This window comes from Oryx dammah, unplaced genomic scaffold, assembly GCF_014754425.2.
Source record: "Oryx dammah isolate SB20612 unplaced genomic scaffold, SCBI_Odam_1.1 HiC_scaffold_28, whole genome shotgun sequence".
NCBI classification, from domain to species: domain Eukaryota; kingdom Metazoa; phylum Chordata; class Mammalia; order Artiodactyla; family Bovidae; genus Oryx; species Oryx dammah.
Window position 1 is genome coordinate 40998357 of NW_024070212.1, and position 27881 is coordinate 41026237.

A 27881-nucleotide genomic window follows, 5' to 3' on the forward strand; every position below is an offset into this window, starting at 1 on the left:
GTTAAGCTGCACTGAATAAATTAGTCTTTGAAAATTGCATCGTAAGCAAGTTTTACATTCCACAAATTGTCTCACGGGGGCAAGACATAAATTCTGATGCAACTAAATGTTTATTTGTGTATCTTCATATGTTTTGGGTGGCAGACAACTTAGCCTTAGTCCTTGCTGTGTAACTTCCTTCAAACCCCATAATCTCAGGTGTGTGAAGTGCTGTAATTTGCAGAGAATGCGTGGGGAGGGGAGACTATTTAGCTCTGATCATTTGTCCACTCACATAATGCTGAGACACCATCATTTTTTACAATATGGTCCCTTCAGGCCTCTCCTGATTCTAACCCTTGGCTCTGGGAAATTTTATTTTGTTAAGATGCCTGTGCTCCCATTTTTAGCCACCTTTCTGGAAACAGCTAGAAATCAAGCCTCGGGTATCCTGCCTGAGAATACAGACAGCTCTCTCGCTTGGGCTCTCTCCCTCTGCTTCCCCCTCTTTCTCCTGCTTCCCTCTCTTTCTCTTCTCTTATCCCTTTTCTCTTTGCTTTCCCCCCAGTCCAGGGTAAACATCTGATGTGACTGAACAGGCAAGAACCCACTTATTCAGATATTTAACAGACAGCTTAAGTTTCATATGGGCAAATCAAACCTTCTGAGTTTAGTTCTTCAAACTGCTACTTCTTCAATGTTCCGCCTCTTAGAAAAATGGCACTTCCTCACACTCGGAAGCCCCAAACTTGGAATTTATCCATAATTCTCCTCTTTTCCGCATCCTCTTCATGCTCAGTCTTCACCCATTCATCCTTAAATCCGAGACTTAGTTTCCCCTGTTTGCTTTGTATCACAGAGGGACTGATTCCTGCAGGATATCCTTCCGGGGGGCCCCCGGCAGTCTACTCTCTGCATTGGCAGCTGACCAGAGGGCAGGAAAAAGAGCCAAGCCAGGGTGTTTACCCTTCCTGTGTGTGAGCCTTAGTAACGTCTGCATCTCCATCCTCCCAGTGAACAACTTCCACCTCCCGACCCCATACCCGTGTTCCAGTTTCTGCCAAAAAGCCCTGACTTCTGGGCTATAATACCATCACTTCCTCTCTTCAGCCTCCAGCATACAGTCAATAGTGGCTCTCTGCTGTTACTCACTTCTAGGATGTCCCACCATCCTATATGGCTTCTTGGCTGTTTGATCATTGGTACAAATAATTCCTCCATTGACTAACTCCCTCCATTGCATCTTACTGGTCAGGGTGATATCCATGCTTAACATATGTCCATTCTTAAACATATCCCTGGTAAGGGGAATAAGATGAACACAGTTGACTTGCATTAATCCACTTTCATCCTCTGGGACTGGGGAAGAGCCATAAAGCTCATAGTTGCTGAATGTTTTTCTGTTGCTGCTGCTGCTAAGTTGCTTCAGTCGTGTCCGACTCTGTGCGACCCCATAGATGGCAGCCCATCAGGCTCCCCTGTCCCTGGGATTCTCCAGGCAAGAACACTGGAGTGGGTTGCCATTTCCTTCTCCAATACATGAAAATGAAAAGTGAAAGTGAAGTCAATCATGTCCAACTCTTAGCGACCCCATGGACTGCAGCCTACTAGGCTCCTCCATCCATGGGATTTTCCAGGCAAGAGTACTGGAGTGGGGTGCCATTGCCTTCTCCGTGCTAAATGTTCATTTTCCCATTAAACACATTCATCCCCAGCAGCTATAGCCACAATTTCTTAATCAAAAGAGAAAAAGATAAAGATATTCAACTCTGTTTATTTCTCTACATATTTGTAGGTATTAGTAAGTATTCTGAGAATTTTTCCTACTCACTGAAAGATTTGTGAGGGCAGAATTGGGATTAGAAACTAAGACTTGTTCTGCTTTTGTATTTTGCTAGAGAATTTTATCTTTTTTCTCTTGGTTGTCATTTTTTGAAATGTACTACTTTAGGCTATGTCCTTGTTTGATTGTTGTGAATGACAAAAGCCACTGGTTTAAAAATGATTTTCCTCATTTTTGGTTGTGAAAGAAATTCTGTGAGGACATTTTTATTGATCATCTTAAGGTAGAAATCAAACAGCATTTATACAAAATGTTTGTTGCTATTAGACTATATTGTACAGAGATGCATTGCTAAGAGATGCATTGCTAAAACTATAAAGAAAATTTCCAATACTTGGCCACTTGCAGAAGACCCCAATTCTGGGAAAAATTGAAGGCAAAAGAAGAAGTGGGTGGCAGAGGATGAGATGGTTAGATAGCATCACCAACTCAATGGACATGAATTTGAGCAAACTCTGGGAGGTAGTGAAGGGCAGAGCAACTTGCTGTGCTGCAGTCTATGGGGTTGCAAAGAACTGGACACGACTCTGTGACTGAACAGCAATAAGTACTCTCAGGGTTGTGTTTACTCTGAAGGGGAGAGAAACATGGAAGGACCATGTGCTGGGGTACTTCTGGGAGTTGGCAGCATTCTATTTCTTGCCTGCATGGTAGATACATGACCTTTGCTTTATAATTATGCACTAAACTCTATACGTGTGTTTTATGTATTCTTTTCTATATATGTTATACTTCACAATTGAAAAAAAAGTTAAAAATATCAACAACTGTTGCAAACTGTAAGACATTAGTCCTTAGGAGAAAATCTGATTACGCCACTCACACACTTAATAATGTGCAATAATTTCCCAATGCACTTGGAATCAGACCAGACTCCTCACTGTGGATACCAACGCTTTACAAGATCTGGTGTCCATTCACCTCTCCAACTTCTCCTCTTGCTCTTTAAGCCCCACCCACTCAAACCTTAAATCCTTTGAATATGTCCAACTCACATCCTCTCGGCCACTGTCCCTGGCCTCGGACGCGGGGTGGCTCCTCCTGGCTGCCACCCCTGATCTCGGACGCGGGGTAGCCAAGAAAATGCACTGGTCATAGCAAACACCCTCTTCCAACAACACAAGAGAAGACTCTACACATGGACATCACCAGATGGTCAACACCGAAATCAGATTGATTATATTCTCTGCAGCCAAAGATAAAGAAGCTCTATACAGTCAACAAAAACAAGACCAGGAGCTGACTGTGGCTCAGACCATGAACTCCTTATTATGAAATTCAGACTGAAATTGAAGAAAGAAGGGAAAACTGCTAGACCATTCAGGTATGACCTAAATCAAATCCCTTATGATTATACAGTGGAAGTGAGAAATAGATTTAAGGGCCTAGATCTGATAGATAGAGTGCCTGATGAACTATGGAATGAGGTTCGTGACATTGTACAGGAGACAGGGATCAAGACTATCCCGATGGAAAAGAAATGCAAAAAAGCAAAATGGCTATCTGGGGAGGCCTTACAAATAGCTGTGAAAAGAAGAGAAGTGAAAAGTCAAGGAGAAAAGGAAAGATATAAGCATCTGAATGCAGCGTTCCAAAGAATAGCAAGAAGAGATAAGAAAGCCTTCTTCAGTGATCAATGCAAAGAAATAGAGGAAAACAACAGAATGGGAAAGACTAGAGATCTCTTCAAGAAAATTAGAGATACCAAGGGAACATTTCATGCAAAGATGGGCTCAATAAAGGACAGAAATAGTATGGACCTAACAGAAGCAGAAGATATTAAGAAGAGGTGGCAAGAATACACAGAAGAACTGTTCAAAAAAGATCTTCATGAGCCGGATAATCATGATGGTGTGATCACTTATCTAGAGCCAGACATCCTGGAATGTGAAGTCAAGTGGACCTTAGGAAGCATCACTACGAACAAAGCTAGTGGAGGTGATAGAATTCCAGTTGAGCTATTTCAAATCCTGAAAAATGATGTTGTGAAAGTGCTGCACTCAATATGCCAGCAAATTTGGAAAACTCAGCAGTGGCCACAGGACTGGAAAAGGTCAGTTTTCATTCCAATCCCAAAGAAAGGCAATGCCAAAGAATGCTCAAACTACCACACAATTGCACTCATCTCACATGCTAGTAAAGTAATGCCCAAAATTCTCCAAGCCAGGTTTCAGCAATACATGAACCGTGAACTTCCAGATGTTCAAGCTGGTTTTCGAAAAGGCAGAGGAACCAGAGATCAAATTGCCAACATCCGCTGGATCATTGAAAAAGCAAGAGAGTTCCAGAAAAACATCTATTTCTGCTTTATTGACTATGCCAAAGCCTTTGACTGTGTGGATCACAAGAAACTGTGGAAAATTCTGAAAGAGACTGGAATACCAGACCACCTGACAGGCCTCTTGAGAAATCTGTCTGCAGGTCAGGAAGCAACAGTTAGAACTGGACATAGAACAACAGACTGGTTCCAAATAGGAAAAGGAGTACATCAAGGTTGTATATTGTCACCCTGCTTATTTAACTTCTATGCAGAGTACATCATGAGAAGAAACTGGACTGGAAGAAACACAAGCTGGAATCAAGTTTGCCAGGAGAAATATCAATAACCTCAGAAATACAGATTACACGATCCTTATGGCAGAAAGTGAAGAGGAACTAAGAAGCGTCTTGATGAAAGTGAAAGAGGAGAGTGAAAAGAAAACGAAGATCATAGCATCCAGTCCCATCACTTCATGGGAAATAGATGGGGAAATGTCAGACTTTATTTTTTTGGGGCTCCAAAATCACTGCAGATGGTGACTGCAGCCATGAAATTAGAAGACACTTACTCCTTGGAAGGAAAGTTATGACCAACCTAGATAGCATATTCAAAAGCAGACACATTACTTTGCTGACTAATGTCCGTCTAGTCAAGGCTATGGTTTTTCCAGTAGTCATGTATGGATGTGAGAGTTGGACTGTGAAGAAGGCTGAGCGCCGAAGAATTGATGCGTTTGAACTGTGGTGTTGGAGAAGACTCTTGAGAGTCCCTTGGACTGCAAGGAGATCCAACCAGTCCATTCTGAAGGAGATCAGTCCTGGGTGTTCTTTGGAAGGAATGATGCTACAGCTGAAACTCCAGTACTTTGGCCACCTCATGCGAAGAGTTGACTCATTGGAAAAGACTCTGATGCTGGGAGGGATTGGGAGCAGGAGGAGAAGGGGACAACCGAGGATGAGATGGCTGGATGGCATCACTGACTGGATGGACGTGAGTCTGAGTGAACTCCAGGAGTTAGTGATGGACAGGGAGGCCTGGCGTGCTGCGATTCATGGGGTGGCAAAGAGTCAGACACGACTGAGCGACTGAACTGAACTGAACTAAGCTGAACTCACAACCACCTCAAGGTTTTTGTACTTGCTGTTTCCTCTGCTTAGAATATTTCTTCCCAAACTTCATGAAGCTGCTGCTACCCTAAATGTTATATTCAGCTCCCAGTTTATCATCACTCAGATACTTTCTCTTAGTATCAGAGCTACAACACCCGCTGCCCCACCGTCCACCTCATCCTCTCCCCATCACTGTGCTCGATCCTATCACCTTGCTTTGTTTCTTTCATGTCCTTATCATTACATGAAATTATGACTATAAGATATTATTTCGTGTACTGATCATTACTCGAAAGTAACTTGTTTACTTATTTACTTGTCTGTTGGCACCTTGTACTCATGGGAAAAGACTGATGCTGGGAGGGATTGGGGGCAGGAGGTGAAGGGGACAACAGAGGATGAGATGGCTGGATGGCATCACTGAATATAGAAATGTTCCTATCTTATTCATTGTTTTTACCCCCACCACCAAAACCTGACTGACACATAACAGATTCTTATCTGTTGAATATTTTTTAATATAGATTTTGAATATAAATCTAAAAAAATTATATTTTTTATTTTGGGTTATGCTGTGTCTTCATTGCTGCACGAGGCTTTTTTCTAGTTGTGGCGAGCAGGGGCTACTCTGTAGTGGTGGTGCTTGGGCCCCTCATTGCGGTGGCTTCTCTTGTTGTGGAGCATGGATTCTATGTGCACAGGCTTCAGAAGTTGCAGCCTGTGGGCTTGATTTCTTCGCAGCATGTGGCATCTTCTTGGACCAGGGATTGAACCTGTGTCCTCTGCATTGGCAGGCAGATTCTTATCCACTGTATCACCGGGCAAGTCCAAAGTGTTTCTTTAAAACAGTCTCTGCCTGTGAATTAAATAATCTTTTTTTAAGGTGTCTCTCAAGCACAGCTAGCATACCTCCTTAATGGCTTTAATCCAGAAGCCAAGCAATGCTGACAGGGGCAAGACAGATGGTGTAAGTGAGTGAAGTTTCCCAAGTCAAGAAAAAGATAGGGGTGAGAGCTAAGGTTGCAGCCTCTGTTTAGACACATGAAAACAGCAGCCCGGTGTGTCGAGACCGTCTAATTTTTAAGAGATGATAGAAATTCAAATCTCTCTGTGAAATGTGCCAAGCGTTGGCTAAAGTTTTTAAAACATTCCATATGAACCTAACAAAACATATATGTGGACCAAATTTAACTCTAGAGCCTCTGGCTTGAGATCTGGTTTAGGAAATAGGAAAGAAAATGCCAATCAAAAGCCTCCTCTTGGGCAAAGAAATATTCAGATTGAATGGAGGGAAAGTGGAAGTCACTCAAGAGTGTACAATTCTTTGTGACCCCATGGACTGTAACCCACCAATTTCCTCTGTCCATGGAATTCTCTAGGCAAGAGTACTGGAGTGAGTTGCTATTCCCTTATCTACGGGATTTCCCCAACCCAGGGATTGAACCTGGGTCTCCCGCGTTAGAGTCAGATTCTTTACCATCTGAGCCACCAGGGAAGCCCAAATGGAGGGAAGAAAAAGAGGAGAATAAGGGTAAAACAAAAGTTAGGCTGATGTCTCAATTGTCATGCCCCACAGTCTTTCTGAGTGAATAGTTCACGTGCCATTTGGTTACAGCAAGGTGCTAAGAGTGGTCTTAAAGTGAGGAGCAGGAAGGCAGAGTTTCATCTGAGTTTCACAGATAAAATAAGACAAAATGATGTCTTGAGGAAGGGAAGGAGGGTGGAAATAGAGGGCTTCTTTCCTTATAAAGTCCATCATTGTCACATTTAGAGCAAGGAGCACCATGTGATGAGGACCAGAAATCCATTAGAGACCGCTTATGGAAGCCCTTGGTGTATATAAAGCAAAGAAGGTAAAACCTGTGTTGATTTGGATGTATGCTCACACAGACTGGACTAGCTTGCATGGGAAAACTAGCCAAATAATGAAATGGCTAAAGAAGAAACTTTGCTTTTTTAAACCAAGGACTATTTTGATTAATTAGTGATGTCTTGATCATTTAGGTACAGACTATAACTACTTGATAAATATCGAATATGATTCTACTTTGAGCATTATCAGGCAGAACAAACTAATCATCAGCTAGGGCTGTCAGTTCCCATGGGGGATTAGGTGTATTTCTCAGAATAAGAAGTTTTCATAAATATAAATAAACATCAGAGCATTCAGATAATGAATGGAGGAAGTTCAGCTATGCTACTGGAGTGGGTCCTGGAACTGCTTTCTAGTTAACAGATGATTCCAAGGGCTTTCATGTGATGGTAAAAAGAGCCTGCTATAGCCAAGCCTACAGTCCAACAATAACCAAGGAGATTTGATTTTAGCAATAGCCGAATAGAAACGAGTGACTCAGTGGTAAAGAATCCACCTGCCAACGAAGGAGATGCAAGAGACTCAGGTTTGATCCCTGAGTCAGCAAGATCCCCTGGAGGAGGACATGGCAACCTGCTCCAGGATTCTTGCCTGGAAAATCCCATGAACAGAGGAGCCTAATGGGCTACAGTCCATAGGGCCGTAAAGAATTGGGCATGACTAAGCAACTGAGCATGCACACACTCACACACAATGATATAAACACTGACAGTAAATTAGAATATTGGAGGAGGGAATTTATATAAGTAGAGAGAGGAGGATGGTGATGAGGAATCAGTGGATAAGAATCAGAATAATCGTTTTCAGTTGGAAAGAGAGAAATTCTGAATTGTGAAATTAATGCTGATTTTGTCTCATTTGTGAAGTGGGAACAGCACAGACAGCCTCTTCTGGATGAAAGGGTTATTAAACTTTCAAGAGGAACACTAGTTATCAGCAATGCAATTGAAGGAGATGGGGGAATCTATCACTGCATAGTTGAAAGTGGTGGGCCACCAAGATATAGTGATGAAGCTGAATTAAAAATTCTTCCAGATCTTGAGATTACATCAAACTTGGTATTTTTGAAACAACTTTCTTGCTCAGAGTCATTGGTTAGAGTACAGTGTTGCCATGTGCTTCTTTGGGACTTCCTACTCCAAGTAGTAGATGGATGAGAAATGAGGAGGCACTCAACACAGCGAACTCTGAAATACTGGCATTTCTGGCAGGTGGTAGTCTGGAGATCAGTGATGTCAAGGATGATGCTAGGACTTTTAGTTGAGAGTGAAAATGAGACAACTGAAACTCAAGCAGAGCTTAGAGTACAGGGCTCTCTGATTGAGACGTCAAAGAAAATGACCACAGCATGTACAAAGCATAATCTCCCCACCTCCCTTACTTTTCCTTCATATGGAAATGTATCCCCAGAGGAACATTGCTCTCTCTCCTGTGATTTGTCTACAAATCTATCTTTGTTTCAAACAAAAATCTTTAAGACCTTTGAAGAAAAAGAATCAGCATAAAAACAGAGCATGGAGAGAAAATCAGAAAAAGAATGACTTGGGGATAGAGGGTTGGACATGAGAGTGAATAAAGGACACCACATTTAAACAAACAAACAAACAAAACAGTGTGGAAAGGAAACTCTGGAAAGGAAGACAGAAGGCAAGAGAAGCAGGATAGAAAAGGTTATAAAAGTAGCAGGAAAAAGTCTGCTCCCAGATGTGGGAAGCCTCATAAATTTTGCAATGAGACATATGAAACAGAATGTCCCTCTGCAGAATATATAGTTAGAACAGAGTTGTTTTTCTCATGTTCTTATGCTGACTTCTGAGTTCTGCTGTAGATAATAAATAGTTACCAGTAGACTGAGTGCCTTAAATTCCAATTTTCTAAGTGATGCTTGGGCAAGTGAGAAGCTTTTCCCCAAGGAAGATCCCTATTTGTGTGACAAAGAACTTTCTGAGGCTGCCCTTAACATAATACTCCCCACTGGGGAGCACTAGCTTCTCACAAGACTTTAGGGCCCTATGATCACTGGAGCACAACCAAAACCTATCAATTATTACCACAAGTGTTTATTTCTTAGAATCTTCCTCATTTTGTCCTTCTGTGCTAAGAGTGTTTTCAAATACATAGCTTGACACACCCCAGATGGTGTTTTATTGTAGTTATTCTCCATAGGCAGAGAGTTGGTCACATAAACATTAATACATACTAATAGTCTGGTCAGTGAATAGGGAAGGCTTAAATGCAGTGCAAGAAATCACAAAATAAAGATACCAAACAAAAGACTTTCGTAATAAAAAGCAAGTTAAAAAAACAGACAACAAGCTGAGGGAAATAAATTTTTAAATTTACTATGTGTTTCTGAATTGCCAAAGTAGTAAATACTTATTGTAAAAAAAAAAATTACAAGCAATATAGAACATATATATGGAAAAGTGGAAGTGACTTCCTTTCCCTCAGCACTACTTACCTTTTGCTCTGTTAACCATTTCTTGAGAATTCTGTACACACATGAAGGCTTTTTCTATGCACAAACATACCCCAAGTGTCTCTATCAGCCTCACAAACTCCTCTCTCATCACTCAAGTGTGACCTCTCACCAGCATATGCAGGGGAACAGATTTTCCTTAATGAAAGTTTTCCTGGAGAAACATTTAGTCAGCAGAGAAACTTGATGTCTTTGCTTCTGCTTGGACCACATTCATGTTGTTAAAGATCAGCCTCAACAGGATGCTATTTGCTCTCTGAACATTAAGCACGGAAGGACTGTTTGGAGTAGGCTGCACTTCCCTTTACTACATCAGCTTCTTATCCTCCATGACACTACCACAAGCGTTGGAAATTTTACTGAAGTGGTGAACTTAGAGAGAAAGCATAATGCTGTATGCTAAATATGACTTTCCCTAAGGCTTAGGGAAAATAGAAAGCAAGAGGGATGCCATCCATGGGCAAAACTCAGTGATTCTTAGTTCCATATTTTAGCTCTCTTGAAAAATATCTTCTTCTAACCTTCACCAGGGAATTTTTTTCTTTAAGGAAACTGCAAACTGTAACCATAATGTTGTTTTTTTAATTGAACTACTCCCAGGATGCCTTAACCCCATGGACTGGCTTCCCTGGTGGCTCAGATCATAAAGCATCTGCTTACAATTCGGGAGACCCAGGTTCAATCCCTGGGTTGGGAAGATCCCCTGGAGAAGGAAATGGCAACCCACTCCAGTATTCTTGCCTGGAGAATCCCATAGACAGAGGAGCCTGGTGGGCTCCAGTTCATGGGGTCACAAAGAGTCAGGATGCCTTAGTAGAGAATCAGTGATAGCTGTTGACACACAGAGCCCCACACATTAAGCCAGGTGGAATGAGAACTAGGCGGGTACTCCAAATTTAGCCCTTTCAAGATTTTCCTGGCCTATGGGACTCAGACACCTGTTTATTCTCATTAATGTATAGTAAAGTGAAAGTGAAGTCGCTCAGTTGTGGCCGACTCTTTGCGATCCTGTGGACTGTAGCCACCAGGCACCTCTGTCCATGGGATTCTCCAGGCAAGAATACAGAGTGGGCTGTCATTTCCTTCTCCAGGGGATCTTCCCAACCCAGGGATCGAACTCGGGTCTCCTGCATTGCAGGCAGACGCTTTACCCTCTGAGCCACCAGGGAAGCCCAAAATGTATAGTAAGTATTCAGCTAAACTCACACATGCACACACATAGTCAAAGTAAAATGCTAACTCTCAGAGACTGTGCTGGGTGAACCATTCAGGAGAACTGGAAATATAGTCTTAACTGACTTAAAATTTGTGATGTGTATATTTCACTTTGGTATTCATATTGCACATTATTTTGCAGGAGGGAGTTAATAGCTTTCTTTCAGTCTTAAACTTCCTCATTCTCAAACTCTTTCTAATTGGGCTCCTTTTGCTGAAATGGGAGGGGAGTTTGGGAAGAATGGTTGCATGTGTATGTACAGCTGAGTCCCTTCACTGTTCACCCAAAACTGTCACAATATAGTTAATTGGCTATACCCCAATACTACAGTCCATGGGGTCACAAAGAGTCAGACACGACTGAGCGACTAAGCATAGCACAGCACAGTACAAAATAAAATGTTTAAATTGAAAAACGGGCTTCTTGTACCTGAGTGGGAAAAGAGAATAATTCATTGGAGAGCAACGTCCCTTTCAATGGCTGTGCCACAGTGCCGTGCCATCTCAGTCATGTTCGACTCTTTATGACCCCATGCACTACAGCCCACCAGCTTCTCTGTCCCTGGAATTTTCCAGGCAAGAGTACTAATCAGTTTAAAATTAATCTGGTTTATAATAACTCAGTTAAATTCTTAATTAAGAATTTTCCATTTGAGAGAAATAAAAAGACTGATTTTATTCTTCCAATAACAACTATATCCACTGAGATATAGTGTTCTATTTTATGAAAGGGAGTAATACTGTATACATGTAAAGATTGTCAAGAAATACATTTGTAGAAAAAATATAAAAGGGTTAATATCCTTGATAAAAAGAGCTATCATAAAATCCACTTTTACAAAGTTTGTAATACCTAGATGGGCCAAATGACAATACCACTTATAAAGAAAACTAAAAGAATAATGATATGTGTATCCTAAAAATATCAAAATAAAGTAACAATAAGACATAATTGCTGTTGATAACATTTACCAAAAAATAATTTTAATGACAGTCCTGGTAACGGTATGGTGAGGTAAGCCCTCTTATCTAGTGGTAGAATTATAATTTAGTAGAGCTGCTCTGAAAAACAATTTGACAATCAAGACATTTCCCTTAACTTCTAGTTTATTAATATCTTCTATATAAATGATAAGAACTATTGATTTAAATTTATGCATAAAATTTTATTTTGATATTAATTAGAATATATAAATGTTATAACCAATCTAATTATCAAACTTTAGGGGGGAATACAGGTATATTATGGTGCACATGTACCGTAGAATATTATGACTCAAAAGCTATAATGTTTTCAACACAGGGGTTATGATGTGAAATTGTATAAACTTTTTTTTTTTGTATAAACTCTTAAACTATGTAAATTTCATCTGTAGACCCATGGAAAAGCTTTGGAGTGGTACCATGCAAATCCAATTAGGCACATTGAAAAAAAGAATATCCATCGATACTACTTTATAGTTTACATAGGAAAGAAAATTAATACCACAAAGGCTATAGTGAATCAGATATTTATATTTAAAACCTAGTGCTTACTTTTATAATGTTAATAATTAACAATGAGGAGTATATTAACAAGCACAGAGGCAAAAAGTAATTCACAACCACAGAAAGGTTTAAAATAATAAATTAAATTAAATTGAAAACCATGCAAAGTACATAAAATATATCCCTATTATAGGGAGTTTTCACTCCGAGTAGACTGAATAAGTCTTATTTAGCAAGATCTCGAAGTTTTGTAATACATAAGTAATTTTCAGTGGGTAGGCTTCAGGATGAATTCAGCATTTCTAAAAACAAGAAGTTCAGCATGAACTGAGGAAGCAAAGAATCCCTATGTCCTTTCATCTGAAGGGCAAAGAGCCAAATAAGAAGTTCATGGAAGTTATACTTCAAATTAGCATTCTCTACAGAAAGCAAAAAAGAATTCATAGTTATTCCTTAGGGTACATGAGTTGGTTCTTCAAGATGTTTCCCAATACTGTTGAGCAACTAAGAATGTAAAATGCAACAAAACCCTGTATAGCAACAGTGGAGGTATTTGAAAGCTCTTTTATATTCTATTTTTTAAATTTACTTATTTTTTTTAATTGAAGGATAATTGCTTTACAGAATTTTGCTGTTTTTTGTCAAACCTCAACTTGAATCAGTCATAGGTATACATATATCCCCTCACTCTTGAACCTCCCTCCCATCTCCCTCCCCATCCCACCCCTCTAGGTTGACACAAGGCCCCTGTTTGAGCTTTCTGAAACTTACAGCAAATTCCCACTGGCGATCTATTTTACATGTGGTAATGTAATTTTCCATGTTAATCTCTCCATATATCTCACCCTCTCCTCCCCTCTCCCCATGTCCATAAATCTGTTCTCTATGTCTGTTTCTCCATTGCTGCCCTGCAAATAAATTCATTAGTACCATCTTTCTAGATTCCATATATAAGCATCAGTATATATTTATCTTTCTCTTTCTGACTTACTTCACTCTGTATAATAGGCTCTAGGTTCATCCGCCTCATCAGAAGTGATTCAAATGTGTTGCTTTTTATGGCTGGTTAATATTCCATTGAGTATATGTACCGCAACTTCTTTATCCATTCATCTGATGGATATCTAGGTTGCTTCCATGTTCTAGCTATTGTAAACAGTGCCTCAGTGAACAATGGAATACATGCATCTCTTTCAATTTTGGTTTCCTCAGGGTTTATGCCTGGGAGTGGGATTGCTTGGTCATATGATGGTTTTATTCCTAGTTTTTTAAGAACTCTCCATCCCATCTTCCATAGTGGCTGTGTCAATTTACATTCCCATCAACACTGCAAGAGTGTTCCCTTTTCTCCACACCGTCTCCAGCATTTATTGTTTGTAGACTTTTTGATGATGGCCATTCTGATTGGTGTGAGGTGACATCTCATTGTAGTTTTGATTTGCATTTCTCTAATAATGAGCAATGTTGAGCATCTTTTCATGTGCTTGTTAGCCATCTGTATGTCTTCTTTGGAGAACTGTCTGTTTAGGTCTTTTTCCCACTTTTTGATTGGGTTGTTTGTTTTTCTGATATTTGTGTTCTATTTTCTCATCATAATTTGTCAGTAGATAATTAGACCAAAAATGGGTGAATTATATGTAATATAGTCACACAATCAATAAACCTTTATTGAGTAATTATTTTAGGGCCCAGAGATATAGCAATAAGACAATGCTGCTATTTGTAAGGAGCTGGTATTCTAGTGAGAAAGCACAAAAGTAAACAATAAATGTATCATTTCCAGGAAGCACTAAGTGCCATGAAGAATAAGCAGGACAAAGGGTTAGAGGAACTATATACTATTGTGTGAAGACTTACTTCAGATAGAGAGCATTGAAAAGGCCACTCACAGTAGGCTCGATTTAGACAGTTTGGAATGAAGTGAGAAAACAAACTATGACATGACCCAAAGGAAGACTGTTTCAAGCTGAACAAAGAGGACATACAAAGAGCCAAGGTGGAAACAAGCTTGACACAGTTTAAGGAGATAAAAACGGCTGAAGCAGAGTGGTCAGGAGAGGAAGAGCTGAGGAAGCCACTGAGTCAGATTATTTGGAACCTTAACAGCATAACTACGACTTTATTCTTAAATGCACTGGAAGCAATTTGAAGGCTTTAAGAGAGGGTGTGATGTGAGCCAATTTACTCCGAACTTTGACTGCTGATAGGGAAATAGATTTTTAAAGGAAATAAATGTTGAAGTAAGGAGAACTATCAACGAAGCTATTACTACAGTAGTTCAGGTGTGAGATGACGGTGGCTTGGATACAGTGATAGAAATGAAGGTGATCAGATTGAGGCTATAGCGAACAAAGCCGATGGAGTATGCTACTGGACCAGCTTTATCATATGTGATACACAGAAAGGCCAAGAATGAGCTCCAGGGTTGATAATGGAATATCACTAAATTGTGAACTGCTAAGGGAGAAACACTTTTCGGGATGTTAGGAAAGAGGAAAATTGGGAGGTAGTTAGGAGATGAATCTATTTCGGATATGTCAAATTTGAGGTGGTTGTTAAATATCCAGGTGAATATAGCAACTAGGTAGTACAGCTGTTTGCTAGAGTCTGGAGCTCAGGACAGTGGTTTAGACAATAGATATAATAGTTACACATTTGAGAGTCATTGGAGAAGGCAATGGCACCCCACTCCAGTACTCTTGCCTGAAGAATCCCATGGACGGAAGAGCCTGGTAGGCTGCAGTCCATGAGGTCGCTAAGAGTCGGACACGACTGAGCAACTTCCCTTTCACTTTTCACTTTCATGCAAGTGAAGGAAATGGCAACCCACTCCAGTGTTCTTGCCTGGAGAATCCCAGGGATGGGGGAGCCTGATGGGCTGCCTTCTGTGGGGTCGCACAGAGTCGGACACGACTGAAGCGACTTAACAGCAGCAGCAGCAGCTGTTAAGAGAGCAGAGAAATGGAGCCATTGTTGCATGGGGAAGTGTCGGGAAGGAGGATTTTAAATATATGTGTACGTATATGCCTTTTTAATATTGAAAGATACTAAAGCATGTGTGCATGCTGATAATGGGAACGATATCTCAGTGAAGAGCAAAGATTCTCTGTGTAAGAGAAACAATGTAAGAAACAATGCAAAAGTTTAACATTTTCAGGACTTACCTGCTGGTACAGTAGATAAGAATCCACCTGCCAATGCAGGGCACATGGGTTCAGTCCCTGGTCCAAGAGGATTACACATGCTGCGGGGCAACTAAGCCTATGCACCACTACTACTGACACCTGTGTGCCTAGAGCCTGTGCTCCCCGACCGAAGAAGCAAATTTTTTTCCAAACAATGAAAAAATCTGTTAAAAATTTAATACTTGAACAAAAGAGGCTTTCCCCTATGTTTTATGGGCTTCCCTGGTGGCTCAGACAGTAAAGAATCTGCCTGCAATGCGGGAAACCTGGGTTCGATCCCTGGGTTGGGAAGATCCCCTGGAGGAGGGCATGGCAACCCACTCCAGTATTCTTGCCTGGAGGATCCCCATGGACAGAGGAGCCTGGCAGGCTGCAGTCCATGGGGTCACAAAGAGTCTGACACCACTGAGCGACTAAGTACAGCACATGGGGAAGAAGTCTGAAATTTTGTGAAAGGATAGAAATCAATTGAATGGCATCTTTAAAGTGCTACAGGGGAAAAACAGCATCTACATTCAGGAAGTTTTTCTGAATAACAAAAATGAAAACAACAGATTTAACATAATTTGTGTCAAAATTCCAACAGACTTTTTTTTTACAGAAATGGGAAAACTGATTGTCTAATTCATATAGAATTATGAATGATCCTGAAGAGCTAAACTAATCTTAAAAAAAGAATAAAATCTGCTGCTTCACACTTTCTAATTTCAAAACTTACCACAAAGCTGCAGTAATTGAAAGAGAATGATACTGGCGTAAGGATAGACTTATTAACAAATGGAATAGAATTGAGAGTCCATAAATACACTAATATACCTATGGTCAATTAGTTTTTGATAAAGGTACCAGGTCTGTTCAATAGTGAAACAATAGTTTCTTCAACAAATGGTGTTGGGACAACTGAATTACCATATGTAAAAAAATGAAGTTGAACCCCTGCCTCACACACATACAAAAATTAAATCAAAATGGATCAATGACTAAGAATAAGAAGTAGAACTGTAAAACTCTTAGAAGAAAATATAGAAGTGAATCTTCATGAACTTGGACTTGACAATATATTCTTAGCTATAACAACAACAAAAATAGATAAATTACACTTAATAAAAAAAACTTATGTATCAGACAGCATGATTAACAAAGTGAAAAACCAACCTACAAAATGGGAGAAAATATTTTCATATTATGTGTATGATATGTTTAACATCCAGAATATGTAAAAGCTCCTACAACACAACAATGACAAAAAAAGACAATCCAATTTTTGAATGAATAAAGGACCCAAAAAGATATATAAGTGGCCAATAAACACACGAAAAGATTCTCAACACCATTCACCATTAGGGAAATGCAAACGAAAACCACAGTGAGGTCGCACAGCACAACTACTAGGATGGTGATCATTTCTTATAAAGGAAAGTAGCACATGATGAGAATGTGGAGGAAATGGAACATTTGTACACCGCTAATGAGAATGCAAAATGTTGCAGCTGCTGTGAAAAAATAGCTTAATCTTTCCTCAGAAAGCTAAACATAAGCTATGATCCAGCAATTCCATTTTTACCTCAAAGAAGGACTCAAATAGACATTTATATACCAATACTTCTGGTGGCTCAGATGGTAAAGAATCTGCCTGCAATGCAGGAGACCCTGGTTCAACCCTTGGGTCAGGGAGATCCCCTGGAGAAGGAAATGGCAACCCATTTTAGTGTTCTTGCCTGGGAAATCCATAGACAGAAGAACTTGGCAGTCTACAGTCCATGAAGTTAGACACTTGGAGTCGGACACAACTGAGCAACTAATACCAACATACCAATACCAACTGTAGCATTACTTATAATAGTCAAAAGTTAGAAACTTCTCCAGTGTCTATCAACAGATGAATGGATAAACAAAATCTGATCATATACACACAGCGGAATATTGTTCAGCCATTAAAAGGAATGAAATTTTGATCCATGTTCATTCAACATGGATGAACCTTGAAAACATATTAAGTGAAATGATCCAGACAAAAAAGACAGATATGCATGGTTCTGTTTGTATGAAGTATATATCATAGAAAAATTTATGGGGATAGAAAGTAGATTAAAAGATACCTTTGGCTGGAATTTATCACATAATTTTTGGCTACATTGTTTTTTGGAACGATGAAAATATTTTGGAAATAAATGGTGATAATAGTTTAAATTATGAATGCAATTAATACCTTTGAACTGTACTCTTGAGGTAGCTAAAATGGCAAGTTTTTTATATACTTTATCACAATAAAAATTTTAAATAATATAAAAAAGAAAGCAATTTTAGATCATCAGAAGCAGATTAAAAATGTTTTCAGCACCTCGGCTTTACAAGAAATTTCAAAGGAAGCTTTTCATCCTGAAAGGAAATGATATAAAATGGAAATCTTAATTGAAAGGAAGGAAGGGAGAGAACAAGAAATTGTAAGTTTGTGGGTAAATATAAAGGTCTATCTTTCTCTTCTTAATTTCTTAAAAATAAATTGACTAAAGTAGAAATAATAATGGTGTGTTTCAGGTTTAAAACATATTTGGGGCTTTAAACATACAGTGTAAAATGTGTGACAATAATATCACAAGTGATAGGAAGAGATAAAATTCAAATTGTGCTGTTATAAGGGTCTTACATATATATCAAATAGTATAGTATTAATTATAGATAGATAAGAAAGCTCTAAATATAATCATGTAAATAGGTAGTTAAAAACGTAAATGGAAGAGATAGAATGAAACTCTAAACAATTCTCAACTGAAGGGAAGATAGAAGAAAAAAGACCCCACAAACAAAGGGAACAAATAGAAAACAGAGAGTGAGATGATATTAATTTAAACCCAATCATGTCAATAATTATATCAACTATAGTTGAACTAATAATGTTAAAAACTGGAGATTGAAGACTCATGAGGAAGCAAGACATAGAACAATATAGAGTTTAGAAGGGATATATTCTAAATATAAATACAGTTTGAAAATAAAAGAGTAGAAAAATGAAAATTCAGTGTCAAATATATACCCTAGGTTTGACATTTCATTTTTAAAGGTTACAGCTATCTCAGAGGGACTGAGCTAGATGTACTCTTATCCTTTCTCTGAAGCATAACAGTACATCACTGCACAATGCCACCCAATCTGAAGACCAATGGTAAAGGAAATTCTTCAAGAAAAAATTGAAAATCCATCAATATGAACATCTAAATAAAAAAATACATGGAAGTGTATCATCAGAATAAAATTTTTTTGCCAGTTTGTATTGCCAATTTCCAAAACAATGCAGCAAACAAACGCAGTCCAGATGTCAATTATGAACACTAATATAGCTTGAGGTTTTCCTTAAAGGCAGCAGTTTTTTGAAATAGTTAATGCAGCAGTTGCTACACAATAATAATAGTACTTCAACTCTTCCTCTGTCCTTTTAAATTAATTTTCCAAAGTTGGAGTGTAATCTTTTTTTCCTTAGACTGTGCATTAATTGAGACTTTTCACCACTCTTTGTAGTGTCTAGTATACAGTATTTCTACTTCCTATATCTTTGCTCTACACCGTCACCTTACCCTTCCTCCCACCATCTAAGAGGAAAAGATGGTCAGACTAAGAAACAAGTAAAGTCTACAAGATGTCTGCATGTTTTGGCTTCAGAGTTAGATTGAAATTGCCAGGCACAGATTTAGTCTTGTAATTTTGTTTACACATGGGGGAAGAAAAATTCAATTTGTTGAATGTTTCCTGTAACTGTACCCAGGTTTTACCAAGCTAGGAACTTGGACCCTCTCTATGTGTGTTAGTTGCTCATTTGTGTCTGACTCTTTGCGACCCCATGGACTATATAGCCCACCAGGCTCCTCTGTCCATGAGGAGATTCTCCAGGTGAGAATATTGGAGTGGGTAGCCATTCCCTTCTCCAGGGGATCTTCCAGCGCCAGGAATCAAACCTGGGTTTCCTTCACTGCAGGCAGATATTTACCATCTGAGCCACTAGATCTGGGAACTTGGACGTTTTATGTGTAGTGACTTTTTAACTCTAGTTTTCATAACCTGGAGGCCAGACTGTTGATTTTGCATGATGTATGTAGCATCTCATGACTGCAGTTTGCTTTGTTTTATAGTATCTGTACTTGTATTTTTCAAGAGCTATTTTGTAAATAGATGATGTTATTTCGCCATTGAAAACACAATTTTTTTTTTGGAAAAAGCAAAATCACCACTCCTACAAAAAAGGGTAGAACAATATGCAATAAAAAATTAAGTGTGATATAGTCACACCAGCCTGCTATTAACATCAGTCTTCAAGACAGGGAATCAGGGATGAAGTTATCTGATGATAAAAGGTTCAATTCATCAAGAATGATCTTAAATGCTTATATCCCTAATAACAAAATTTCAAAATATATGAAACAAAAATTGACAGAACTAAATGGAGAAACAGATAGATTTGTTTCTACATGTTGCTGGATTTGATTTTTTAAACATTTTTATGTCCATGAACATGTGGATTGGAAGACTCAATATTATTAGGATGTCAGTCCCTCTCAGATTGATGTATAGATCTAAGGCTATTCAATTTAAATTCTAATCAGCTTTTTGTTTGTTGGTTTTTTGAAGACACTGATATGCAAAATCTAAAATTTATGTGTGAATCCAAAGGACCTAGGATATAATCTTTAAAAAGATGAATAAAATTGCAACTCTTACACCAACTGGCTGAACCTAACAACTTATTAAAAAGCTTATTATCAACTTATTAAAAAGCTGTAGTAATCAAAGTAGTGATGTATTGACAAAAGTAGAGAGAAATAGATCAATAGAACTACATAGAGAGAATGAAAATAAACATACATTTTTAAAAGTTAAATGATTTTTGACAAAGCACCAAGATAATTCAATGGAAAAAGAAAAGTCAACAAATAATGCTGTCATAGGGGATATTTGTGTGGAAAAAATGAATCTCAACTGCCATATTATGTGATACATAAATATTAATTTGAAATATATGATGGGACTAAACTAGAAATGTAACACTATAAAACTTATAGGAAAAAAAATAGGAAGTCATCATGATTTTCTGGTACACAGGGATTTCTTAGAACTCCAGAAGACCTAAGCATAATATAAGATTTATATTTGTAATTTATAAATGTTAAGAACTTCTTTTTTTAGTGAGACACTGATAATAAAACAAAAATATAAACCACAGACTGGGGGAAAATATCTGGAATATACATATAATGAGAAAAGACTTGTTTCCAAGTCTTATAAAAAACACTGACACACCATCACTATCATCATCATCATTATCATTACCACCATCATTGTCATTCAAATAACCTGATTTTTTAAATGGGCAGAAGATTGGAGGGAAAAACCAGTTTATAAAAGAGTATGTATTAATGATAACTAGACATTTCAAAGTCTCTTCTCTGATCTGCGAATCAAAACCACCATGATATGACACTCCCATTATCTACCAAATGGTTAAAAATAAAAAGACCAACAGTATTAAGTGTTGAAAAGGGTGGGAGCAAGAGGAGCTCTCCTACTTTGGTGGTGGCTGGGTGAAATGGTATGCCCACTTTAGAAACAGCTTGCCAGTTTCTTATAAAGTTAAATGTATATCTGTTCTATGACCCAGCAATTCAATCTTAGTTTTTTAAATCAAGAGAAATGAAAACACAATAGATGGTGTTGGTTCTGAGCTCTTTAAGTGAGATTTTCATAAACAAACTCTCTAAAAGGTTAAAGCAGGGGTCCCCAACTTCTGGGATCAAATCCCTGATGATTTGAGATGGAGCTGATCTAATAATGATAAAAATAAAGTACACAATAAATATAATATACTTGAATCATCCTGAAACCCCTGTCCATGGAGAAATTGTCTTTCACAAAACTGGTCCCTGGTACCAAAAAGGTTGGGGACCACTGGAAAACATACTTGCCATCTCCACTTTCTTGTTGTTGTTGTTCAGCTGCTAAGTCTTGTCTTACTCTTTGCAACCCCATGGACTGTAGCACACCAGGCTCCTCTGTCCTCCACTATCTCCTAGAGTCTGTTAGGATTCATGTCTGTTGAGTTAGTGATGCTATCTAGTCATTACATCCTTTGCCACTCCCTTCTCCTTTTGCCTTCAGTCTTTCCCACATAAGGGTCGTTTCCAATGAGCTGGCTCTTAGCATGCTGTTGGTCAAGGTATTGGAGCTTTACTAACAGTCCTTTCAATGAATGTTCAGGGTTGATTTTGTTTAGGATTGACTGGCTTGATCTTCTTCGGTTCAGTTCAGTCACTCAGTCCTGTCTGACTCTTTGCGACCCTATGAATTGCAGCACACCAGGCCTCCCTGTCCATCACCAACTCCCGGAGTTCACCCAAACTCATGTCCATCAAGTTGGTGATGCCATCCAGCCATCTCATCCTCTGTCATCCCCTTCTCCTCCTGCCCCCAATCCCTCCCAGCATCAGGGTCTTTTCCAATGAGTCAACTGTTCACATGAGGTGACCAAAATATTGGAGTTTCAGTTTCAGCATCAGTCCTTCCAATGAACAACCAGGACTGGTCTCCTTTAGGATGGACTGGTTGGATCTCCTTGCAGTCCAAGGGACTCTCAAGAGTTTTCTCCAACACCACAGTTCAAAAGCATCAATTCTTCAGCACTCAGCCTTCTTCACAGTCCAACTCTCACATCCATACATGACCACTGGAAAAACCATAGCCTTGATAAGATGGACCTTTGTTGGCAAAGTAATGTCTCTGCTTTTCAATATGCTATCTAGGTTGGTCATAACTTTTCTTCCTTTTTTTTTTCCTTTATAAAAAATTTATCAAGGGAATAATTTGCATTTTCAGAGGCTTGGTTTAGCAAAGTAAAAGACTAAAACTCATTGAAACATTTTAAAATTCTTCTTTAACCTAGCAAGTGGCGTTTAAATTAAATAAATTCTCTATCACTTTAGGGGACTGCTTTCCTAAACCAGAAAAACTGATTTCCAACATAACCCTAAGGAGAACTAAACCTCACCAGGAATGGCTTCTGCGGAATTCAAGGTGGAAAGAACAGGTGATATCCCAACACAAACCAGATGTAGACTCTGAGCAGAAAGCAGAGTCTGAGAGACGCATTATGATCATACCAGTTATCATCCAACAGGATACTTCTGAGAGTGAAAGAGGGTGCTGTTAATTGCTTAAAAGGAAAGGCATGATGAGACACATAGCCACCCTAGTGATAAGGCAGTTCAGGAAAAGACATTTCCCGGTTTGCCGTGCCCTTTGAAAGTCAAAAGACTTTCCCAGAAGCAAAGCACCTTGGGACACACAGTTAGCACCATTTAAGAGGTAAACGGCCTAGGGGTCGGTTCTGACATGGAGGCGTCCTCCTTCCAAGTAACGGTTAACCAGACACACAACACCTGAAGTGGACTTCAATGGATGTTAAGTCTGGGGTGTGGCCTCCCTCTCCCCAAACCCCCTAGCTTCCAAAGGCGTGGAGCTGGTGGAGTGGTCCGTGGCCCACTGCCCCATCCTGGGTGTGGTGCTGCTTCCGCCTGCCCACATCGCCAGTGTCCCTGCTGGCACTAGTCTTTAGGGGGATTCTGGGCCAGGTGCTGTTCCCATTCAACTTCAACCAACTTGTACAGCTCCATGGTGGCCTGAGCATCTTCCACTGAGGAATGTCCACTTTTCCCAGCCTGGATGTCCCGGTTCAACAGCTTCTTGGTGAGACTCTTCAGAGACATGGTGGCATTCTCTGGGCAGTCAGCCTTACGGTTGAGGAGGGGGATATGAGAGGTGTCTCGGGTGAGGGACTTGGGATGAACGTACTGAAGGGCTTTGAAGTCGTTGTGGATGGCATGCCCCACCACTATCTTCCCTGTGAGAATCTTCAAGATCTGGTTCCGAGCAATCTTGAAGGGTGTAGCATTCACCATGTGCTGCTTCCGGATACCACTCCATCTGGTCCGGTAGTCCACAATGTGGCAAGGGGGCAGGATGGACTCATCATAAAGCACATCTCCGTTGTAGTTGACAATGCTACATCGAGCCAAGGAACTGACATGCCCCTTGGGTCCAGTACCCACCATCTCACAATCAATTGCCACCATCTTCCCCGTTATCTTCTGGGATGCCCCAGAGTATTTATTCTCTGAATGTGTTTGGGTGGAGTTCTGTGGACCATTCTTGGGTGGAGGATTCTTCTGGGAGCCCTTCTTCTGGGGGCGAGTTGGGTGGCTCTTAATCTTTGGTAGGGCACTCTGGAACTCCCCCAGCAAATCTACTTTAGCCACAACAGAACCAGCCTTCTGTGAAGGGGCAGGAGTCAGCCAAGGCACTGCAGCTTTCTTGTCCAGGGACTGCTCTGACCCACTGCTGGAGGCAGCTGTTGTCTTCTTCTTTGGAAGGGGAGAGGCCTTCCAAGTGCCATCTACCCTGGGAGTTTCCCCTTTCTTTGAAGGTTCTGAGTGCAGCTTAGGCACCTTGCTAGGGGGCTGCTTCTTCTTATTGAGGAAGCCTTTCCATTCCAAGAGTCGCCGCTTCTTGACAAATTTTCGGTGCTTGGCATTTCCCTCTAATGCCTTTTTGGGGGGAGGCTCGCCAAAATCCAGATTGAGGAGTAAGGTAGACATGATGACACTCGATGGTGAGAGGACAGTTGGGAAGAACAGCTTACAGATGAGAGGAAGACAGAAGGCTCATCTGCTGCATCCCACAGACCAACATTCGGAGGTTTGCAGCTTACCCTCCTAGATGGGTCCGCTAAGACCGGAAGCGCCAAGAGCCGGATGCGGAAATTGGCGAGCGTCGGCGATGCCCAGGCCGGCAGGCCCGCGGGTTGGAACGCGCTGGAGGCCGGCGCCCGCGTACCCGCACGGCCCCCGCCTCCGGGAGCCAAGCCAGGGATTCGGAGTGTATGGGCAGCGGCAGCGGCGGCGGCGGCGGCGGTGTGGGTGGGGGCGGGGGCCATAACTTTTCTTCCAAGGAGTGTCTTTCAATTTCATGGCTGCAATCACCATCTGCAGTGATTTTGGAGCCCCCCTCCCCCCCCCCAATAAAGTCTGACACTGTTTCCACTGTTTCCCCATCTATTTGCCATGAAGTGATGGGACCAGATGCCATGATCTTAATTTTCTGAATGTTGAGCTTTAAGCCAACTTTTTCACTCTCCTCTTTCACTTTCATCAAGAGGCTTTTTAGTTCCTCTTCACTTTCTTCCATAAGAGTGGTGTCATCTGCATATCTGAGGTTATTGATATTTCTCCCGGCAATCTTGATTCCAGCTTGTGCTTCTACCAGCCCAGTGTTTCTCATGATGTACTCTGCATAGAAGTTAAATAAGCAGGGTGACAATATACAGCCTTGACATACTCCTTTTCCTATTTGGAAACAGTTTGACCAACCTAGACAGCTTATTAAAAAGCAGAGACATTACTTTGCCAACAAAGGTCCACATAGTCAAAACTATGATGGTTTTTTCAGTGGTCATGTATGGATGTGAGAATTGGACTATAAAGAAAGCTGAGTGCCAAAGAATTGATGCTTTTGTAATGTGGTGTTGGAGAAGACTCTTGAGAGTCCCTTGGACTGCAAGGAGATCCAACCAGTCCATTCTGAAGGAGATCAGTCCTGCATGTTCATTGGAAGGACTGATGCTGAAACAAACTCCAGTACTGTGGCCACCTCATGTGAAGAACTGTCTCATTTGAAAAGACCCTGATGCTGGGAAAGATTGAAGGCAGGAAGAGAAGGGGACGACAGAGGAGAAGATGGTTGGATGGCATCACCAACTCTATGAACATGAATTTGAGTAAGCTCTGGGAGTTGGTGATAGACAGGGAAGCCTGGTGTGCTGCAGTCCATAGAGTCGCAAAGATATGGACACGACTGAGTGACTGAACTGAACTGAACTGAACTGAATCCTTGCCAGGTAGTGCAGTGGTAAAGAATCTGCCTGCTGATGCAGGAGACGTGGTGTCAGTCCCTGGGTCAGGAAGATCCCCTGGAGAAGGAACTGGCAATCCACTTCAGTATTCTTGCCTGGGAAATTCCATGGACAGAGAAGCTTGGTGGGCTACGGTCTATGCGACTGCAAAGAGTCAAACAGGAGTGAGCACGCAGCACAAAACAAAACAAAAAAAATAGTCCTTGTCTTGACCTAACACTTGCTTTGTCGTTTTGTTATCACCTTAACCACCAGCTATATTACTTTACTTCTCTCATATATTTCAGTCCCTCTGATTTTCAGTCCTTCCTGATTTTTTGGCTTTTTTGGTTGCCTTTGCCTTCATTTTCTTTGAGTTCTGTCTTCTCATCACCATGACGCTTGTCCAGCTTTCCTGTTTGTTAATTAACCCTTTGGCTTGTCCTCTGGATGCCCTCCTTAGAATTACCACCACAGGAAGACTTTTTGGCACTGACCCCAGCAGGCTGAGCTCTGTTCTGTTGTTTAGCTTTGATCTGATCCTGGGCATTCCAAATCTAGCCTTCCTGGTTTATTACAAAATCATGCGGTAGATTTCCTAGAATCTCAAGTTTAAAAGGAATCCTAAAATCAGTAACAGTACAACCTCTGAGTTAAAAATTCTATATTCTTTCTATTATTTTGCCATTCCTTTTAACAGTACTTCAAATATTTGGTGGCACATTTCATATCTCTAAGTCTCCTCTTCATAATCTAAATATCCCAGTTTCTTTAGTCATCATTTCCAACTTGAGTGATTTCCCTGAAATTTGCATCATTTTTATTACTTCACCTTTTACAATGATTTATATGATCTGAAGAGAAACCAGAATGAAAAAGTTGGTTTAAAAACTCAACGTTCAAAAAATTAAGATCATGGCATCTGGTCCCATCACTTCATGACAAATAGATAGGGAAATAGTGGAAACAGAGACAGACTATTTTGTGGGCTCCAAAATCTCTGCAGATGGTGACTGCAGCCATGAAATTAAAAGATGCTTGCTCCTTGGAAGAAAAGCTATGACAAACCTAGACAGCATATTAAAAAGCACAGACATTACTTTGCCAACAAAGGTCCACATAGTCAAAACTATGGTCTTTTCAGTAGTCATATATGGATATGAAAGTTGGACTATAAAGAAGGCTGAGTACTGAAGAATTGATGCTTTTGAACTGTGGTGTTGCAGAACTCTTGAGAGTCCCTTGGACTGCAAGGAGATCAAAGTAGTCAATCCTAAAGGAAATCAACCCTGAATATTCATTGGAAGGATGGATGTTGAAGTTGAAGGTCCAATACTCTGGCCACCTGATGTGAAGAGCTGACTCATTGAAAAAGACCCTGATGCTGGGAAAGATTGAAGGCAAGAGGAGAAGGGAACGACAGAGGACAAGATGGTTGGATGGCATCACTGACTCAATGGACATGAATTTGAGCAAGCTCCAAGAGATGGTGAAGGACAAGGAAGCCTGGCATGCTGCAGTCCATGGGGTCACAGAAAGTCAGACACAACTGAGCAACTGAACAACAGCAAACTTTGCAATGAAAGGTGGAAAGAACTTATTGTTTTAATGTCTCAATTATGTTCTGACCAGTATGGGCTAGAATAGGGCTTTATATTACTTCCTATTAACTTTTACCTAACTTTTTCCATGATGATGATCAGGATCGTTTTAAATCCTTATTCTGGAATCAGCATATTTGTTCCTTCCTGCTTCAGCCTCAGCCTCATCTCAGATCTGAATCATGAAGCTGGGGTCAGGTGTCATGCTACTTCCCATGAAAGTAGACGCCGTCACTAATCTCTCTGCAGCCATGTGCAGATATATAGCATGTTGCCAAGGATATGTCCAGATATGCTATGAGTGTTGAAGGGTTCTGTATAATTCTCTTCTGCTTATTGTAACTCCCTCTCATCTCCTATTCACAGAAACCATCTGAATTCCAATAAGGGAGATATTATCAGATGGAAAATCTTGAATCCATGTTGATTTACTCTTTAGTGTTCTTTTCACACACAACTGATTGAAACACATCCATGTGTCTATCACAGATGAGATTCTTTCATGTGTGAGAATTCCTCTAGGTACTGATCCATTCACCCTGTGCACAGTATGTAGTCATTTACGCAGTTACTCGAAGTGTTCCACATCCTCCCCAAATAATTAAAGAAACTCTCTCAAACCCTTGCCAAAATTCTGATTTCATCACATTTATTGTACTTTTATTTACAGGCTTTGAAAAAAGGAAAGCTAGTTTGGCACAACTTTCTTTCCCCTTTTAAATTCTGATTATTATTGCTCCATTTTTATTTTAAAAGCTTTAGAATCTCAACAAGGTCCATGTCAAGCTCCCCTTTTCATGCTGTTTAGCAATCTACCTCCATTCATCAAGAATAACCCAGAATTAGTGGATTTTTTTTTCTTTGCAATTGGGTTGTGATTTCTAGGTCCTTATTATTAAAAATAGGCTTCCCTGATGGCTC

At 40.1% G+C, this 27881-nt stretch overlaps 1 protein-coding gene across 1 annotated transcript; it reads right to left on the bottom strand.

The window, feature by feature from the left end:
- Positions 1-498: 498 nt before the first annotated feature.
- Positions 499-24320, bottom strand: LOC120856794 (interferon-stimulated 20 kDa exonuclease-like 2). The gene is made up of 3 exons (XM_040232213.1): positions 22435-24320; positions 13092-13102; positions 499-509 (listed from the first exon to the last, which is right to left on the bottom strand). The coding sequence occupies exon 1, from the start codon at positions 24065-24067 to the stop codon at positions 23018-23020; it is 1050 nt and encodes a 349-aa protein (XP_040088147.1). The 5' UTR covers positions 24068-24320; the 3' UTR covers positions 499-509; positions 13092-13102; positions 22435-23017.
- Positions 24321-27881: the final 3561 nt, after the last annotated feature.

Bases quoted from the DNA above. Each gene is read 5' to 3' on its own strand.
- LOC120856794 (XM_040232213.1), bottom strand. From the start codon at position 24,067: ATGTCTACCTTACTCCTCAATCTGGATTTTGGCGAGCCTCCCCCCAAA.